At 29.8% G+C, this 22,034-nt stretch overlaps 1 protein-coding gene across 3 annotated transcripts; it reads right to left on the bottom strand.

Moving 5' to 3' along the window:
- Positions 1-2,140: 2,140 nt before the first annotated feature.
- On the bottom strand, positions 2,141-20,928 carry LOC136783896 (pyruvate kinase-like). Of its 3 annotated transcripts, XM_066744245.1 has the most exons (8): positions 20,771-20,922; positions 9,894-9,929; positions 4,185-4,529; positions 3,919-4,105; positions 3,307-3,828; positions 2,781-3,119; positions 2,531-2,687; positions 2,141-2,288 (listed from the first exon to the last, which is right to left on the bottom strand). In XM_066744245.1, exons 2-8 carry the CDS (start codon positions 9,918-9,920, stop codon positions 2,276-2,278), a joined length of 1,590 nt encoding a protein of 529 aa, XP_066600342.1. In that variant the 5' UTR covers positions 9,921-9,929; positions 20,771-20,922; the 3' UTR covers positions 2,141-2,275. The 3 variants fall into 3 exon arrangements, with proteins under 3 accessions (XP_066600342.1, XP_066600339.1, XP_066600341.1); XM_066744242.1 differs by lacking the exon at positions 2,141-2,288 and having other exon boundaries at positions 2,434-2,687; positions 20,771-20,923; XM_066744244.1 differs by lacking the exons at positions 2,141-2,288; positions 9,894-9,929 and having other exon boundaries at positions 2,434-2,687; positions 20,771-20,928.
- Between the last annotated feature and the right edge of the window lie 1,106 nt (positions 20,929-22,034).

The raw sequence follows: 22,034 nt of genomic DNA, 5'->3' as shown, positions 1-22,034 counted from the left end.
ACTTCAAAAAATATTGTCAGAAATGATCAAATTTTCTATTTTATAGGAAAAATAAGCAATATTTTACCAAGACTTACAAAAATATTAACAATTTTTACGAACTATTACAAACTTCTCTGAATATTCATTGAATTTAAGAGATTTTTTAAGAAGAGTTTACTGAAATTTTAAAGAGATTTCGAGCGCAAAAATGTCCACCAGGATCGTTATACTACACTTAAATTGAAACCACACACGATTCAATTTCCCATTGTGTACATACCAATTGCCAGAGCGAGGCGGCTCGAGTCTCGAACCGCTTGCACTAGCACATCTCCAATCATTTGGAACTGCATGCTAATAGAACTATTTCTTCGGCAGCCTTACTAAATATGTTAAGGGGATACAATGCGCGTCGAAAAAGTACTACCAAATTATCTTCTACAATTTTAGAAATTTGAATATTTTCATAGAGACCAAATTGACTCGTATTGATCTGCTTAATTGACGCAAAGGCTTATTTTTTGGATTAAAACAAAAAATAAGCCTTTACATCAATTAAGCAGATCAATACGAGTCAATTTGGTCTCTATGAAAATATTCAAATTTCTAAAATTGTAGAAGATAATTTGGAAGTACTTTTTCGACGCGCAATACATCCCCTTAAGGTTAAGATCAATGAGATTTTTACATTTCGTTTGCAACTGAATCTTTATTGGTTTTAACGAATCTAGCAAGAGCAATTCAACTCGAAATTTAACATAATGTGCCATGGACTTTATTCGTAATGTACAGGTTGATTCAAGCGACTTTATGTCATACCGGTAGAATAATTACTTTTAGGATGTAGAACTAATGTTAAAGTTGCTTTACTAATGGAAGATCTGAAATGGTAAGGACGGTATTTATATATGGCATTTTTTAAATACTGCGTAATAGTTCATATTACAATACCTTACTACATTTATTTTATTAATCTTTTTTATAAACTGTTCAACATCTGAAAACCCATTTTTATAGCCAATTATTATTAATTACATTACCACGCAATTCTACCATAAATAGGGTGTTTCTCTAACGGCGGAACATAATAGAATTATGTTATTTGATTATAGCAATGAAGCATTTACTATACATTAACATAATTAATAAAAGCGTAAATAGTTATAAGTTTTAATGGTTACTTTAAATTAATTGCTTCTATTATTCATTATAAATATCATTTTACTCAATTAATATTGGTGACTACGTTTAATACTTAAATTAAACGGAAAACAGTAATATTACTACAGTAAAAAGTACTATAGTCAAATAACACGAAATTTCCTATGTTTCGCTGTTAGAAAAATACCCTGTATTATAATCTTATTAGATGAAATAATAGATGTATCATATAATACTCACAAATTATCAGTAACCAGCAGAAACCAATTCAAAATGTGTTTTACAGAAACTAACATGATGGTTTCCATTTACAGATTATTTGTGCTATATCACACGGATAAATATACTTTTAAAATAATCATAAGGCGTGCCTCCAGGGTACTGCATGTTAAATTATTGATAATCGGTTATGTAGAGTAGACTATTTCTAGGTAACAGTGTGACCTCATTTTAAAGTCAATTTATGGTTAATAAATAAGGATGAAAAATATTATAATATTTGACTAACGTTACGGTTTTAAAGATTGTCTTAACATCAAATTTACGTAAAATTTACTTCCATTTTCTAAATAGTTTAAAAAAAGTTCAAAGCTTCAATAGCTCACATAAAAGATAACTAAAAAATAAAATGTCTATTTGAAACTATTGATAGTTTTTTAAACAGTCTAGAATCGAGAGGTTATTTTCAGGTTTGGAATGAAGTCAGCTATTTCTCAATTAAAGTCTCTAATAAATATAAAAATCTTCCAATAACAATAATAAAATCTATGTAAGAGAAAATTGTGCAGCAGTTACTTTTAAGCATTAAGAGGTAATTCTAAAAATAATTAGAAAATGCAAAGTTTATTTCAAGTAAATTGACATCATAATTTTGATAAGATGTCAGTAATTTGTGATGTTAATCCACGAATATGTTAGTTTTCATTGTAATGCTATGGCGAAAAAATTTACTTTAAAATGACGTTACTTTGCTATGTAGGTAATATTAAAGAGTATGTACTAAATAAGAATATTTTTATTAAGTCCTCAGACAACAGCTTAAATATCATCTTTTCTGAACATTTAATTTATTAATAATGTTTGATACTACCGTAATATAATAATTGCCCTTTCGGCATCTTCTCAATTTGATTTAATCAACAGTCCTGAAAATAGAAAACATAATAAACAGTTTAAAAATTCTATATATTAATACACATACATTAATAAACATTCCCTGAGATTTGTGATTATTATTTATTTTACGTAATGGAGAATGAAGAAACTTAGAATAAATCAATAAATAAATTTTTTTAACGGATAATGCTAGAATAAATGATAAGAATCTACATCGCTAATTATATCGGAATCAGTAACTTTCAGTGAAAACAATTCAAGATCTACATACACGATGCGTAATGTATTCGTAAATCCAGATCCTTGTCTCCATCCAGTTACAACTATGACAGAGTCACCGTTCTTGACAAATCCACGACTTTTTCCAAAGTTTAATCCGTATTGTACACGTGTATCCACATCCTTTACCCAGTCAGAAAGTTGAGATTCTGTAAAGTATTAAACGTGTATTAAATAATTTACATTCATTTTGATACTTTACAAAAGGTAGCTGGTCACTGTTACTAATATTATAATATTACCTGAATAGTACAGAGGCAATATTCCACGATAGAGATGAGCTTGACGGGCAACTTGGTGGAATCTAGTAACGGCAATAATAGGACATCTTGGTCTGTACTTAGATATGAGATGTGCCGAACGACCAGACGTTGTAATCACAATAATGGCTGATGCTAGACATTTAACCGATGCCTCAACCGCTGCAATAGCTACAGCATGTGTAGCATCGATTGGAGGTAAAGCCTTGCTGGACAGATCATGGAAGATCTGAGTTTGCCAAATAGCGGCTTCTGCTTCCTTACAAATGTTTGCCATAGTGCGCACGCATTCCAATGGGTAATCTCCTTTTGCTGTTTCACCTGTACATAATTAAATTTTATTTTTCTTTCAGTTTTAAAGAAAACACCTGTTTGACATATTGCTCTCAGTAATGTAATGGTACATGTTAAAGTTTGTAGTAGCCACTACTTTGCCAAAGCCATTATATTACCGCAGACTTGGGAAAAATTCTACGGTTTGATGAGGAATCAACGTTTTCCCGCTTACCTGAGAGCATGACGCAGTCAGCTCCATCAAGAATAGCATTTGCTACGTCAGAAGTTTCAGCTCGAGTAGCACGTGGCTTCTTTACCATAGATTCCAGCATTTGTGTCGCACAAATCACAGGCTTGCCAACTTTGTTACATCTACTAATCATCGTTTTTTGTGCCAGGAAGACTTTCTCGGGTGGAATTTCAATACCAAGGTCACCACGAGCAACCATGATACCATCCGATGCCTCGATGATCTCGTTCAAATTGGTCATGCCCTGTTGGTTCTCGATTTTCGACACAATCTTAATGTTCTTTCCTTCTTCGCCAAGAATCTGACGAATCTCTGTTAGAGCGCTCGCGCTTCTGATAAAAGATGCGAATATCATGTCAACTTGTTGTTCAACGCCAAATTTCAAATCAGCCTTATCTTTTTCAGATACCGCAGGCAGATCAACTGGTACACCTGGTAAATTAACACCCTTTCTAGATCCAAGCACACCACCATTTTCAATCGTTGTAGTAATCACATTAGGACCTAACAAACAATATTCAATGAATGAGAGATTGATCGCATGAAGTCAGAATAAATAAGGGTACAAGAGACAAAATATCAGTAAATACTAACTGACAGCAGTGACTATAAGAGAAATGAGACCATCATCTACAAAGATTCGGTTTCCCACAGCCAAAACCTTAGAGATATTATCATAATCAACGTAAACAACCGTTGAGTTTCCTTTCTCTGCATACGCCTTGTCCGTTGTTAGCTTGAAGCTCTCGCCCTTAACAAGTTCAACTTCCGCCGAGCCACCCTGATAAAACATTGGAAATTTCGTCATTAAATTAATCAGTTAAATCGTATATTACTTTGTACATTATATGTATACTGACGCCTTCCAACAATCCAGTACGGATTTCGGGTCCTTTGGTATCAAGAGCAATGGCAACTGGCACGTTGAGGTTACCTTGGCTCGATAGATTTTTTTGTGCTTGCCTAACATTGGCTATTGTCTCGGCATGGTACTCATGAGAGCCATGAGAGAAGTTGAGGCGAGCGATATTCATCCCAGTCTCGATCATTTTTTCTAGCGTTGGAACGGACCTGGAGGCAGGCCCAATTGTACAAATGATGCCGGACAATCGGACGAAAGAAGCATGGCTGCTTATGTCTAAAGCACAAATATGATCCAGTTGATTTTGTGCGTAAAGCGCACTGTTGTTTGAAACTCCAGCCATCTAAAAGACACGTGGGAATTAGAATATCGCTGATTTATTTTTTTTTTTATTGGCAAGACAAAAAGTAACGACAGAAATAACTGCTACACTATCAGATTATTATTATTATTAAGTAAAAGCAACAATCTGTCGAAAGATAACATAGGATCTATTTCTTTTAGAAGCACTGTTCGTTGCGTCAACCAGAACGAACAGTGGAGGACAATTTGCAGAAAGTGTGGATAAAAATAATGCGGTTAAGAAAGACGTTAGGTTATATAGTTATTTTTTTTTTTGAACATCAGAAAAGAAACAGGAAATAGAAAAGATCTCTCACTTAATTCTGTGAATCGTGCATACCAAAATTACACATCGCTATAAGCATTCGGAAAATGGTAGCATTTTAAAACGATTTCACTAACATTAGCAAAAAAATAAAAAGCTGCAACTAAATAAAAAAACTGAATACTGTAGAACTATATGGACTAATTCACAAAGTATCAAGACATCGAAAAACGAACAAAATCATATACAGCGTGTATCAATGAAACATGTAAAAACTTTCAAGACTTGCAGAGGGTAATATTTTTAGTAACTTTTATTAATGAAACTGGATCGCTGGACTATCAAATTTTTTTTATAAAAATTTATTGTTCTTCGTTTACGGTATGAGTGAACTTTAGTCAAATTTATAAACAAATAAAATATTAAATGCTTTTTAATTCAGAGGATTCAATCGCCTATGCGTTTATGGTGTAATGGTCAAATAATACGAAGTTATTGTGATTGCATATAAATTATATTCGAGGTGATAGTCTGACACAGTACTTTTTTGTGTTTTTTTTCCTCCACGACGCGAAGAGCTATCATCCAAACTAGCATTTATATACAATATTTTTTCTCAAAATTATATCATGCCTGCAAATTCAATTCAAGTGAAAACTTTTGACGTCTAATGTTTCTCAATACCAAGCGATCGCAGGATGACCTTGACGATTGTGATAACCGTGGGTCACAACCTTTCGAATGGCATCATACACACACCCCTCTCGGGAGGAGGAGTGTGATTGTTTATAATCATTTTTCTTTATGTTTTACAATCTTTTCACATCTTCGTAACTTCCCTAAGGCACACGAACGACGGATGACCTTGTTGGTTATGACTTTGAGTCATGACGTTTCGAATGGCACCATGGACACTCTCCACTGAGAAAGCTCTCCCTTGAGGTTAATGTGTGGTTATTATTATTTTATAGTAAAAAAAATAATTCTTAAGGTAATGCAATTTTCATGTCTTTGTATCTTATTGGTTATGGTTGAACTCTAAGTGTTTACAAGTGTCTGTACCTTACGATACAGCTATTCAAAAAGCATGAACGTCTTCACTCATATTGTTTTTGTTTAATTTTAAAACAAACAACATGTTTTCTTTCACTATTTTCTGTACTAAATTGCAGGTTACTTTTGAAAAAAAAAATTTTTTTCTAAGTTTGTTAAAAAATGTGTAGTTTTTCAAATTATTTTATATATGACAAATGCATTATTATTAAATGAGTAAAAGGCGTGTGATGAAGTAACTCTATCACACGGATTTCATTAATATTGTTTATGGTATATCTGAACACATATTACAAATTAATAATTCTAATAAATGTAACTTTAATATTAATATTTATTCGTATATATTTAAATAAAATTAAAATCAAAATTATTATTATAATATAGCAATCTAAAAATTACTATAAACTTAAGGATATATTAAGCGATAATTTTTTCACAAAATTAGGAACATTTTTGTAAATATGCATCTCATGCATAAAGTAAACCTTTCATCAATTGTAAGAAATGCCGCACTTGTGTTTAACTCGTGCGAAAAAAAATATTATTTTACGCACTTATTGTATAATATAGTTATGTATACAACAAGTGCATCAACCAGTATTTTTTCGCACTAGTAGGAAAGATTGACGCACGAGCCGAACGCGTGTACAGCATTTCCTACAATTGAGGAAAATAAACTTTATGCACGAACTACATACAAAAATTTTCCTAATTTTGTTATACAATTATCTCATAATTTCTTTAAACTTATAATAAATTTAAAAAATTGGTGTATTAAAATAATCATTATATTCTTAATTTTGTATAAATACATATTAGTAAATATTTATGTTAAAAAAAGATTCAATTATTAGAACTATTATATAATTTCTAATAAATGTTCAGGTATACCATAAATAATAATATTTTTGAAGGACATTGAAACGCATCAACTAATAAACTGGTCGCTCTAAATTCACTTTTTTTACAATCAAATTTCGTGCATTATTTATGGATGTTTATTAACAAAAGAAGCTGTACGAATACCTTTCACACTAATTGTATGTATGCTGTTTGGAAGATGAAATCTTAAATTTTCACAATTGTAATTTGAAAACTAAAGTTTTAATAACATGTTTGATGCATTGGATAAGATAAATATAATTTTTTCGACAAAATATTTATAATATTAATAGAGAAGAAGATGAAAAAGACAAGTTTTTTATAACTGTAAATAAAGCAATATAAATCCACATTTTCACACTTTCTAAATAGCTGCATCGTAAAGAGAGAACCCGAAAACAGTACATCTACCGCCAGTAACATTCAATGTCTGTTTCAATAAAATATTTTCACTTAAACTAGAAGCAAGATCTGATGTTATTCAAGCGTTAATGGGTAAATTTTATAATAAAGATATATTTATAAAATAAGTAATATATATAATTGTGAATAAATTGATAAATAAAAAGAAGTACAATTATATTACAATAATATCTACCTTCTTAAACTCTCTTATTTTTTATGGATACAAGAGTGTTAAAAGTGGCACAAAATGGACTGCTTACGATGCTAATTCAAAGGGTTTAAATTATTAAGAGGGTTGTTGCTGATATTACTTTTCTGTCCTATTATAATTTTTCAACGTTTTAGGCATAAATTTAATTAATGGTGATACCAATGGGTGTAAAGGTTACTATTTCAAATATTACTTAAACAAATTTAGAAATGATAAGAGTGAGGTACTGATATTAACTTTCTACCTATTAGTAATAATTTTTAACCTTTACAGGGCCGGTGTTGCCACTTTAGTGGCCGCTTTTCTAATATTTGGAAATGTTAATATAGAATCATTAGAATTTGAAAAATGCTTGTAAATATCGTTTTTGATATCATTGAATACGAGTTGTCATCAGAATTGGTCTTAAGATATCATCCGTAATATCTTAAGAAACTTTTAGAAAAGTAATTTATTTTAAATATAATTATAAATAATTACACAAAAATTAAAAAAAGTCACAAAAATAATAATAAAAAAATATACAAATGAGATTAAAATGGAGTTATAAAACTTCTGACGCCCTCGCCGTTAGCTCTCGGTAACTCTAAAGGAAAACGTTCAAATTCATCAAGTAGAAACTACGATATGTATTAGTCAGCCATCTTGAATGTAAAAACGTTTACTTCTTCAGTGGATATTCGTAATCAGCGATATCAGAAGTCCCCAAAAATGATATATTTTTGCTTTTTTAAAGATAATTCATTTTTGTTTGTAATCCAATTTATTGGCCAAAGCTCTCCCGTTCGGCCTGGCCACTAAATGAGGGGGGAGTTCAGTTGGACATGTTGGGCCCACATATGAATAAATTGGCCATATCTGTGATATCATTTTTGAACTGAAAAAACCGGTTCTTTAAAGGTTAACACTAGACGTACCGAGGATTTTTTATACACATGTGTTTACATTTAAAAAGGGTCATTTGACCCCGCTTGGTACGTTTAGTGTTAACGGGAATCAATATGCCGACATTTTACAGGACAAAAAATATTTCGCATGTAGCGTCCTCATTTGTTGATGGATTGTAATGTTATAACATGTTTTTCAAAATGCCAGAAGATCATCTACCGAAGTACATTGAACAAATTAACAAAAAACGAAAAAAAATGTTTAAATAAATATATTAACATTATTGATACAACAAATAAATTGCAAAATCTCCCGACGTATTTCAATCGAAAATGTCCTTGCGTTTCTAAAAAGTCGAAATAAATGCAAATCCGTCAACAAATGAGGATGCTGCATGCAAAATAGTTTTTGCCCTGTAATGTCGGTACACGGATTCCCATTAATCTAATATAAATATAAACAAATTCTATTTGGTGTTGAATATTGAGCAACGTAACGAACAAAAAATAAATGTCACTTAACGTTTCGGCCATTAATGGTAGTGTTGCTAGATTTTGAAATTGAATTTTTGTTTATTCTTATTCAATTTGTAGGTAAAAAATAAAGATAAGAGATGTGTAAAGCTCTCCCTAGTAAAAATTTAACCATGGCCCTGATCGGGCGTTAGTCAATTTGATGTGATTTATAGAGGATGCTGGTAAGGAAAATTAGCAAGAGAGTCTTGTCGGGCTTGTAACGCCCTCACTAATGCTCAGTAGCTTCACACTAAATAGCTAAACTAGATAGACGTTGATTAGTTTTTCCTATTAATTTGTATAACATTTTAAAGTGGTTTATAAACATATTGAATATGTTCTATTTTGCTGCACTAATGAACTGGTACAATTAATTGATGTAAGACAAACACATTTTCATGCTCGAGCTAATTGCATTAGTAAAGCAACGCAGTGAAAAAACACAAATCAACTGAGTCGAAATTAGCAAAAATTCACTTGATATATAATGCTATGTAGTAATATCAACCTATGAACATTTAAATAATATGCATATATTTGCATCTCACTGTCTTTATCTTCTATAATTAAAACTGTACTTGAAATTATCATTTATAATCTTTTATCTTACTCGAGGACTATAAATTGAAAAAGCATAAATATCACTAGCGAGAAAACATACGACAATGCGCTATCTACATTTGGTGTTATGAATTACCATTCCGAGTGTGGCGTGGATAGAAAAATATCGTAGGTATATAATTGGTTATGTACAAAGAGCGCCAGACCAGTTTTCTCTAGAATGAGTCGCTTCACATCTATAACTAAATTAAAATAATATATCACATGCAATTGATCAGCGTCAAATCAGTACCGGTCTAGTTTTCTATAATAAGTTTATGAAGCTGGATACTAAACAGCCCACCGAAAAAAGTGGATGAATTTCTACTAGGGTTGTAATACGTATAATACAGCAGACGATTTTTTTATGAATCGAGTGTAATTTTCTGTGACAAATACATGAAACTGGTCGGAAAAGAGTAGGGTTAGCCAGGTTTATCATTCTAACGTGAAGAAAACATGCACAAATTGAAAATTAAAGATATTGAAAAGAAAACATTAAAACTACAGAAAATTCATCCATCCATTAACTCACTGCAATACCTTATCGTCCACGGTAGTCCAGACCATTTTGGTAGGCTAAACGTAAATAGAGAAACGAAATAGGAATTAATAAGAAATGATTACAGCTTTATATGAAAAACGACTCAAGTTAAATTATATATTGCGTTCTATTTAACAACATTCGCCAATGATCAAATCATTTATTTTGCTTTTTTCACACAAGGGCTCATATTGTTGTTCCAATTGAGAAGTGTCTTTTGATATTTTTTTAAAATACAAGGAAAGAAAATGAAAAAATACTATTCCTGTATGTTCTTAGGTGTAAGTTGAAGTATAAAAAATAGAATTAACGAATATTGCAAAATAGAGGCGCTAGAGCCTTTTTCTTATCAAAGTTTAGCAATGATAAAATTGTCTCCTGTTTTTGTTTTCAATTTTGAGAATAGCTTCTTCTTACTTCTAAGCAAAAGTTGTTTTGTTAATATCGTAAAATGGCAAATGGGGAAGGGGATGATTTTTTTAGATATTCATTGTGTTAAATTTAACATTTATTCTTAAGTAAAAAGCCCTCTCAGTGCAAAATTTCTCTTTATTGCAAAGCGAAGTTTTCCACAAACTACAGTTGTAATTAAAGTAAATTATTCATAAAGATCTGAAGAATATATGTCAGTTTTATAAATATAGGAAAGCAAGTTTTTTCTTAAACAGTGTTATAACTAATTATCTACTCTACTAACTCGATGTTGTAAATGCAAAATAAACAAACTCCTGCTGTATATTTTAATAAATGATGCAGAAAAAATGTTTCACTTTTATGGTTGCTTCGAAAACAGTTTTATCAACACTTTACCGACCGATAGTCGATTAATAGTTATTAGTCAGTAAAGTATCAACTGTATCTTTAATTTTGTTTTCAATTTAATCTTTCTCTTAACAAACTTTCATTCTTCATTCGATTTTATTTTTTGAGTAGTCATTTGAATCGTTAAAATACAAGTTCAATGAAATGATTTTTAAAAATAATAATTAATCTGCTTCCACATTTGTTTTATTTGATAAAAAGATGTTCTGTTATACAAGAAAAATTAATGTTATTTTCGTTTTTGCAGATGAATTGAAAAATTGATTTGGTTAATTTATAGAATACATTTTAACGTTTAAAATGACTGCTCAAGTAATAAAGCGAAATGAAAAATGAAAATTTAAAAAAAAAAAAATAGAATTGAAAAGGAATGTGAAAAAATACAGATAATAAAATTGCATCAGAAGCAAATGTAAAAATGAAACATATTTGTCTACATGCTGTATGAAACGTAAATTGTTATTTTAGCATTATTTATTCAATTATAAAGGAATAACTTTTTTATTTTTTATTTAAAGCATCGAGAGTTAGTAGAATAGATATTTAGTCATAGAATTGTCTAAGAAAAAGCTAGCTTTTCTATATTTATAAAATTGATAGATGTTCCTTAGATCCTCATGAATAATTTGCTTAAGTGGCAGTTGTAGTTTGGAAAACCTCGCTTCACTACAAGAAGAAATATCGTCTCGGGAGGGTTTTATGCATAAGAACCAATGTCAACTTTAACAATGTGTGTGAATATCTAAAAAAATCGCCCCTTCTTCCCCCAATTGCCATCTTGTGGCTTTAAAAACTTTTGCTTAGGAAAGTAAGAGGAGCCTATACCTAAAATAAAAAAAAAATCAAAACAATTTTTTTTTTCATCGCAGAACGCCCTTAAAGCGATTAATATAGGATGCCCTATATATAGTTGAATACAAGAACATTATTAAAACAGCAAACATTTTGAATGAAATTAGTATGGTTAATCAATGTGTAACAACCAAATTACCTAAATATTAGATGAAAAAATTATTAAATAAAGTTATAGAACAGCCGGAGTACAAAGAGTTAGTTTACAGATTTAAAATAACTCAATCGTCACAGGTTTGATTCCGATCAAGTTGAAAATTGTTATGGATTTTAATTGGTACACGAAAATTAGAAATGCTTATATTAGTAAAAAATATATTAAAAATATAACTATTTTTAATTTTAGATGGATTTTTAGCTAAAAATTTAAAGAATAAAATAAAACATCACTTTTGTGACGTCGTTGTTTTTGTTTAACACTTTTAGCTCATATCTATCGAAAATAAAGATTCTACCTTCTTTATTACTCTTTATTATTAAATTCACATGTACAATTATAGCAAATGAATACTATATATAAAATTAAAGGAGTCAGCAAATAATGAGATCGAGGATCATTCAGATCTTAACAATTTTAATTATAAAGAGTGAATCAATTACATATTGATTCAATGCTTAGGATATGACTCAAGTATCGTTTTTCCTTGATAACATTCATACATCCCAGCGCTTCAAATGGCATTGCTAGTGTAAGTTTGAACGTAGACGAAGTACCATTGTAATCAGGTTGTTTTGTGACGTTAAGGGGGTCCAAAACTTAAAAATTTAAGACATCCATATTTCTGCTATTGCATTTTTTAATAGTTTATAGACTCTAAATAAGAGTGTACAATTTAAATAGTGGATCTGAAGTGGTTTTTGAATATACTGTTAAAAAGTTGGTATACGTAGGTAAGAAAGGAACTCAAGCCAAGAGCTTGGAAGGATATGTTACTTCTATCACTGTTTGATCCCTATTGACATTAAAAGGGAACTTAATCCAGATAAAAAGGTATACAGGCATGTTCACATATGGTAAATACATTTAAAGTCTCTTGAACCTTGCTTCCGGATGCATTATAAATATCAACTTATATAACTAAAAATTCGGTAGTTTAAATTTTAAACGCGTTTTTTCAAAACGACATTTTGCAAATTGACTGCATTTCTAACTCAAATACCAAACGTCCAATCCATTTGAAACTTTTCCTTCATACTCGGTAATGTTTTTCCATACCATAAACTTCCACTGTTTTGATTACTTAAAAAATGTGATTCTGTCATTGAGAAAACCGTAAATTTTTCGATGAAATCTAACGTGACGTGAAGGTTCGAACGTCTGCCTTTTTGTTTTTGGATTTCAATATTTTTTTAATTCCAATGTTTATGGTACGTAAAATATCTTCCAAATTAACTTAGGTTTGTTTTTGTTTTTTTAATTTTTAACTACTCTGTAAACCGGAATCACTGAAACACACAGCGTGGAAGTTTTTTTCGGGATACAGGAGATAACTGATAATCCTCATAAAATGAATTATATTGTAATAAAATTCTTGTAATTTCATGAATAAGTATAAATATATAGCTATAGTTTTTAAACATTTGGTTCATTAATTCTGGTTAAAATAAATCCCGAAAATCAATTTATTTTCAGGCGGTCAAAGTAGACGGCCCCTTATAAGATGACGGGCGTTAAGGGGTATGAACAGTGTAAACGTACAAATTTTCGACGCTTTTTTTATATTTTATAAAAACAAGTAGGTTCGATTGAATCACCTAAAACTTTGTACACATCTTTGGTACAATTGTCAGTATAGATTCATATGTTTATTTTTGGGCAACGGTTTATTGAAAATAACACATTTTTAATTTTGCTTCAGTGGCGTTGACAGCAATTCATGAAAATGGATCAACTGAGGTCAAAAAACGAAATAGTTTCTTAAAGTATATATCATTAGCTATGATTGGACTTAGGGGATTTTCAAAATATTGTTTCGAAGAAAAATAACACATATTTGCAAATAAAAATCACAATTTTCACGAATTTCTCAGTAGAAAATTGTTTATATTAAAAAAAAAATAAAACAGATAAAAACAAAAACGACTATTTCCAACTGAAAAGGAACATTTTCTCTACGAAATCTATTTTGAATTAAGTTGCTAGAACAAATACTTTTCTCGTTTTACTGTCAGTGAGGTAAAAAAAGTGATTTCAAGTAAACGGCATTTCAAGTTTGAATTTCATATATGTATATAACGTACTTTTACTCGTATGCGGAAAGTTTAATTATGATCATTAATGTTGAAATTTTTGCTTGAAAGTTGAGATATGCTCTTTAGAGTATATATTAATGATTTATGAAAAAAACAATTCTTTTTTGACAATTTTACACTGTTCATACCCCTTAAGCATTACTATGATGTCTATGCAACCTGATTTTTAACATGAAAGGCAACGTCATCGTTATGACGTCCACCTTATTTCCACGTTGCTACGACATTTCTCTGCTACATGAATTGCACAGAAGAATGACAAAAACTATGTTTTAATGGATTTTCGAGTTGTTCAATATTATTTTCAATATACTCTGCTTCTAAACCAAGAATATCCCAATAAAATTATACAAGATGGATTGCACACACGACTGTGTACAGATAGCTTCCTTTAGGTAAAAAAATAATTTTTCGCGTGTGCATTGAGTTCATTTTGTGAATAGTCTTGTAGTAGCTTAACTAAATTTTAAATAACTCTACTCTAATAAACGAACAAATAACAAAATTGGTCGCTATATTCACGAAAATCTGGCTTTCCATTTTGCATCCAAAATTATTTTTACATAAAAGTTTTTTCTGCATCTTAAAGAGTTCTAATGACTTTATTTTTCAAAAATCCTTGTATATTCAAAGCTAAGGGTAAAAAAAGAACTACAAAAATATATGTACTACAAAGAAAAGAATGGTAGCCCAAAATAAACAGAGATACAGAGTATAAACAAACAGGCTTACTCGTATTTTGCAAATAGATGCAGAACTACTGAATTCCAGTATTTCCACTAAAAACTCTTACTAGGAAAAAATAAGAACCCTAAAACACTGATTTTAGCTTTAAATGAGTAGCTCTCCCGAATCCACAGAGTTCCAAGATCTAAAACAAATACATTCCAAGGGAATATCGTGTAGTTATACGAGGCAACTAGTCCAAATATTTAAAAATTAAAAAAAAACATATTGTTTTTTATATTATTTTGAATACTGACTGAAACCTAATCCTATTTAAATACATGTTTATATTTTATAGAAAGAATGTTTAAACCAGGGCTCGTGTACATACTTGTACTTTTCATCTGCTTACTATAGTTACCATAATAGGGACTCCTTCTTTATAGTAGCTAAATAAGCAACTGATAAGTGCAACTATTTTCGAGTCCTGATTTAAACCAATGTTTTATTAGAATGTCTGGGATTACCCGCCGTCCGTGGCTATCCGCCTTTCCCCCACTCGTTTTAGACTTAAATCCATTTTTGACGATCGTTCTTATTTGTTTCCCAGCAAGGATGAAGTTGACGGAGACGCTGAGACTCAATAGTTCTAGCATTTCTCTACCAAATACAAGCAGGTTTTTTTTTCTAGCGTCAAAAGAACTCTGCTGATTCCGGGATACTGCTCTGTTAACGGGATGCATATATTTTGACTTCAATTTTTGCACCTGGCTTTCAAAATACAAGGGATTTGAGAAATAAAGTCAACGAAACTATAGAAATGCTTAAGATATTTAAAAAATTTTTTTAAACTTAATTTTGCATGAAACGCGAATACTACTGAGTCATTTGTTTTTCTCGTCAAGCGAGAGAAGTAGAACATTTTATTCTTTTTAATTAATTCACTTAATAATTGTGTAGAAATATTTCAAACAAATTTAAAACTTGGACGAAAAGTACATTTTTTATCCAATAGGCCTTTACTTCATGTAGCCCATACACACAGTCAACGTGTCCACTTGAAATATTTTTTCGACGATTAAATTTTAACATTTATCTTTATATTGTTTATTGGCTTTCAGGCAAACATTAAAGTAAGGTTAGGCTTGCTCAAAAGTGGAGGTATGCGAAAGATTGGAATGTCCATTATTTTGTTTAAATAAAACAAATCAGTTTTTTATTTCATATTCGTGTAACTTATTTCAGGTATTTCCGCAATCCTGTTTCCTTCCGTTTAATTCATCCAGTCCTTTACGCGATATCTCGTAAAAGATTCAGTGAAACGATAAGATAAGAAGAGGGCTTAGGAAAGCCCTTGAGATAAGTTACAAGAATAAACTTTATAAAATAAAAGGTTTCATTAAAAACAAAAAAAAATTGAGGTAACCTTCATATTTCTTTCAGCATGCAATTAAAAAATCAAACCAATACAGCCTAATAGATTTTCAACCTGTAGAGGATGGGTCTGGCCACCGTAGTGGCCACCTAAAAATTTGATTGTTCTACGCAAGGTTTGCATTCCATATGTGATTAGTATTTCTGTAAAAAATAAATAAAAGGTTAATCTCAATGAAAGATTCCCTATCCTCTAAAGGTTAAAACTAAGAAAAATGAAGGTTGGCTGATCTTTCTCAAATGCATAGTTTCCTAGGTAAAATCAGCTGCATAAAACTTTATTATCTGCTGTTTTTCTGCAAATACCCTACCTTACTCAGATGAACTCTGTCATCAAAAATTTTCAGAAAATACTGCTATATTTAAAAAATCTATCATTTTTTATATTTTTATATCCAAATATTACACCAATTTACAAGTAAAATGTACATCTAATGCTACCACATTTTTCTTTTATATTTTGACCCGCTAAGTGTGAAAATCACATTGAAAAAATTCTGGATGGATAAGTTTTTGAGATATAATTATTTTCTTTTAGTTTTCTCAGAGATAACCTTTTATGTTAATCCATATGCTGGAGAAAAACGTCCGATTGGGTCGCACAGAAGATTAAATTAATGATAATCGAATCTCGAAACAATAGTTTTTAACATTGTTTACCAAACGACTCCGTAATTCAGATGTTATAGACACAAAGTTAAGAAAAACAGTTTCTGGACCAAAATAAAAATCGAAAAATCATATTCTATGACTAAACAAAAATAGTAAACGTCAAAATATGTACCCCTTCATTTTTCTGCATATAAAATGCACTTTTATGAAGAAAACAAGATATTAATGAAAACAAAATCTGTATAAATACCGAATTTATTAGTATTCTAGTAAAGGTACCGAAATTCAAATTTTACTATATTTTAATATTTTTCCCTCTATTTTTGTAGTGGTTATGTTGTTTAATTTAGTGAATTCGCAATGTAATTGAAGAATTAATTTTTTCATGAATGTAACCGATAAAGGCTCTGTACGGTATAAAAAATTTTCCTTTTTGTTCAGTATCTCAGTAAAAATTGAAACTTTCGGCAAATGTGGTTGAAAGTGCATTCGCTACATTGTGTACTTTTTTGCGTTCTTTCCAAATCCGTTTCAATTTTAGCTCTATTCCTCAGTCTTCGCAAATTGAAGCTGTTTTTAAAAGATAAAATATAGATATTTATAATTATGTTTAAATTAATTTGATTTATAATAAGGTCAGAAGAAGTTTGTCTGTTTGAAACTCAGGATCAGGTGTAATTCGTAGCTGCATATATTATTAGGTATCATCGTTGTTTTTTGAGACCTAACATGGCCGTCAACCATGTTAGAATATTCTGTAAAAATTGACATTTCATGTCGCAGCTTAGATCTGCCATTTAATATTATTTACCTGATGCATTTTCGAAATTGAAGTAATTTTAATATAAAAAAATGAATTATAAATACTATTTGAATAAGTCGTATTACCTTCAGTTTGTCTTTGAAAATGTAAGGAAAAAAACATGAACGTTAGTCGTAAAAACCGTCGGCAGACATCAGTCGTGGTAGATTTTTAACAAAAAAGTGGTGAAACATTAACAAACAGCTACAAATGCCACAAGATCCTTCATTTCAAGCATAACACAAGACTAAGTACACGCAACTTAAATCATATTTAATTGAAATAAAAATAAAAAATCTCTGTATATTTTTTTACAATTGCGCCATATTACAAAAATTATGAGTGTTACAGCTAAAGTTTAAACAGATTTGGAAAGAGGACAAAAACATGCACGAAGCTATATAATTTTATTTGTTAATATAATTATTAATATTGACCTGATTAAAGTCTCGAACTTGATATGTTGATTTCACTATTGTTAACACTTCATTTGTAAACAAAATTTTTTAAATAAAAGTTTTGCATATAAATATGGGAACATATATTAGAGTAAAATTTGTGAATTTGGTTAGTTTCACTCATACACTAATTTTCTCCAAAAATTATCAACAGATTTTCTTCATCTTGTTTTCTTTGTAAAATTACAATCTGTATTTAGAAAATAAAAAACTGGAAATGCATTGACATTTGCTATTTTTACTTATTTTTGGCTAAGAAACTAATTCTTCTGATAATATTTAGTCCATAAAACTTATATTACATAACCATTTGGAAAATGATGTTAGAAGCAATCATTAGAGATTTGATTATCTTGAATTTAATTCCTTGAACAATATAATCTGATATTTCTAACTCTAGGGATTCACATATAAAAATATCTAAAAAAAAATATTCATATCATGAAAGCCTACTTAATCTAAATTATATTAATATGATTTTTGAGTATAGTAAGACAAAATGCATAAGAAAGATATGGCATCACTGAAAGTATACAATATTTTTTTAATTTTGTAAACCAGTGTTATTAGAGATCAAAACCAACTGACACTTTTAATCTATGTGCTAAGAAAGTGCCTTTTTTTAAGGTTTTAGAATATTCAAACAAAAGCTGTTTTCAAACATTGAAGAGTTATTTAAGAGTATAACAGACATTTAAATAATTAGAAACATTTTTAACAATCAATGACATATATTATATGAGAAGAATATTGTAATTATAGTATTGTAAAACAAGACTATTAATTGAGATAGATAGTGGTTACTAATAGGGTAAAAATGAATTAGATTAGTAACTAATACATACATGTTAAACTATTCAGAAAGAAGAAATATTTTTGTAAAACCTTCCAAAAATTTGATACTTTTAAAATAAAAATTATTAATCATTACTATACTTTCATTTTTTAAACATTTTAAGTACTTTATATATAGTTTCTTGTTTCTCTTTTCTATCAATACCTTAGTAAGTCTTAAATAGAAATATTTACCTTAACCAGACTACTTAAAAATTTTATCTTACTTTTTTGTCATGTACCACTATTGTATTATTCGCTGTCGCACGCAAAGGTCAGCGCCAACTGGTGGTGAATTCAGAACTGACTTAGAAAGGAAAACATTGAACAAATTTTTTATAGAAATTAATATTTAGTGTGTCGAACATATTGCAAAAGTAATTCCGTTAATGGTGACCTAATAATTATATTTATTCTATTTTTTCTAACTTGCACTATCTCTTTTTCTCTAATGTTTTCCTTTTTAACCGGCCATTTTTATCACGATTCATTGCGCCACCTAGTGAGTATTGCGATGGCGAATTTAATCTTTTAGTTTAGTTAATAATGTTTAAATAGTAAGACCAAAAAGAAGTCATGAAAAAAAAACTGTTTGTTATAAGTATGATACATGTTGGACAAAATATACCAGATAAAATGCCTTAAAGTATAGACACAAAATATTTATTTACATACTTTTAAGTATATTAAATATTTAAAAAGAGCTTATTTGAAAATTCTATTTGTATTCAGAAATACTTTAGTAATCTATTGATATCTCCAACAGTTACAGAGATACAAATTTCCTTATGTTAATATTCTGAGATATTTTAATTTCTAAATTCTATAATTACCATCTACATACATGTTAACTTCCAAATTGCTGCGTATGCCATTTTTGAAGCTGTGAATTGAGATAGCCTATACTACCACTCAAGCAACCAAGAGACATGGCAGTGTTTTCGACAATAAGTACATAAATATATACATATATCATCATCCAGGAAATATTCTTATTCAGCAAGTTTGGCTATCTTAATATTTAATCTGTATACCTGAATATGATTATATATTTTATGATTAAAATATAGTTTATTTTAATAAAATTTTGAAAAAGTTTTCAAATTAATACAGTGGCACAATCTAGAATTTAGAACAGCTATAAGATATAATTAAGCTTCAGCAAGATTGACAGTATAGGTTAGAACCTTCCATTTTCAGTTAAAACATCACAAAACCTTGCCAAAAAGAAATGTTTCAGCCATTATGGGAGTCCAGCTTAAATCTCCCAGACCTAATAGCTATAATTAATCTATTTTCACCTTGTACTAATTGCAAGAGATATAGTGGTTGGCCTTAATTTGAAAACTTACGGCCTAATCTCACAAGTTTTGATTAAGCTGCATTAAGTTAAGTATGCTATATTTTACTTTACATATATATAGTATACTTTATTTAATCCAACTTAATCAAGACTTCTAAGACCAGGCCTAAGGTAGAGGATTTACTAGCAGACTAGAGATTAATGCATAAATTATTTCAGATATCTATAAAATACATGAATTTCAAAGAGTAGTCAGGAAGCGATTAAAAGTAGTTACAGTGACCTTTCCTTGCTTTCAATTCCACTACTACTTGTAAAAAATATTAGTTCTACCTTATCATTTAAGTCATTAATAGTTTCTATTAGATGATTTAATTTTATGTATTCAGTGCTTATTTGTATTGTAGGACTAAAAAAACCTTTCATTAACCCTAGATAAAAATTAAAGTATGCAAATCATATGAAGCATACTGTACTGTTTTAAAAAGATTCTAAAAAGAACTTCAACTAAAAATGATACATCTATATCTGAACTACTATATTATATATAGTAGTATATGAGTTTCAGTCAAATATATCATAAAATATAATATTTAGCTGTTGTTTAGTACCCATTGATCTATTTATATCATTATTATTTACAAGCTTTTAAAATGAATAAATGACTTAATATACAAAACAGTCTATTCAAAATTTTAAATAATCTGAGGATCAAAGATATCGGAGTATGAGAAGAACGGTACATAGAGTATAAAGAATTTATATAAAACTATTTTCATTATACTTATTAGAAAATATTATAATGCAAACCTAAGAATATAAATCTTAGATTTTAATTACCTTAATTTAGTTGTTAATTATGTTAATTGAGGTAACTAGAAGTTTTGTCTCAGGATATTTGTAGAATCAAAGCAAAACGTTACAATTGAGCAATTCTGCTTCTGACGTTTAAGGCATTTTGAGGTCGCAGAAGGTCGCGGTTAAAGCTAGAACAAGAGAACAATAGGTGCTTACGATAGATAAATGTATTTTGGAGTAGGATTAACCTAGCTGCAGTGATGTAACTGAGTCTAAAATAAAAATTAAAACTAACTAGATCATTTGAAAGCTTTCGATTTTTACGTCCGTAAACGGCGTATGTATATAAACATAAACCGCCTGTATGTAGTAACTACATAAATAAACCTTCCCGGGGAGCACGGAGTAAGCTTGCACTAAATTTCTCCCTAGATCGCCTCTCCCCTTGCCAGGAATGTAGGGAAAATCCAGAGGAAGATCTACGGAGAAATCTAGGAAAAACGTACTCCGTGGGCGCGATCAATCTTACCCCGGAGCATGGGTTCCTAGATTTCTCCCTAGATGCCACTCCCCTCCCGTCTAGATCAGAACTGTACATTTTATGCGACACAGGGTGCGTTCACGGAGTGCGTTCACGGAGACGCTATCAACGCTACTGCGCACATATAATAGGCAATTTTCTCTGCGCAGTAGCACAAATAGCGCTAAATAGCGTCTCCGTGAACGCACCCACAGACTGTTCAGTTCTGTACGTTGTGAACTTGTGAATGCCAACTGGAAGTCATAATGGAACGCGCCCTAACTAATGTTTTATTGGTGTAACAAACATCTACAAACACCTAATAAACGATTACTATTGATATTGTTGCAAAATCGTAAAATAAAATAAAACACACGTGCAACCACATATAATCTTGAAAAAACTTATGAATATTTTAATGTCAATTATTTTCTTCAAAATTATTAACTAACAAATATTTTCCCTTTTATATTTGAAAACTATAAACACGATTTTGAATAGATATATATAGTACCTCATTTAAAGAAAAATAATATATTAGGGTTCGACCAATTTAACGCTGGTTATTATTTTTATTTTTTCATTTTCTCAAAAATTATTAACTAATAAATGTTTTTATTGATATTATAAACATTGATATACAAATGCCTAACATACGTTTACTATCAATATTATTTTAAAATCATAAAATTAAATAACATAAGCTCTTGGACAAAATTGTGAATATTTAAATTTAATTATTCTTCAAAACTAAGTATATTAGCTAATAAACATTTTTTTTTATAT

Source organism: Prorops nasuta, unplaced genomic scaffold (assembly GCF_024137725.1).
Source record: "Prorops nasuta isolate Cenicafe-Biocafe unplaced genomic scaffold, Cenicafe_Pnas_1.2 PNAS00038, whole genome shotgun sequence".
Lineage (NCBI taxonomy): Eukaryota > Metazoa > Arthropoda > Insecta > Hymenoptera > Bethylidae > Prorops > Prorops nasuta.
This window is presented reverse-complemented; position numbering and strand designations above follow the sequence as displayed.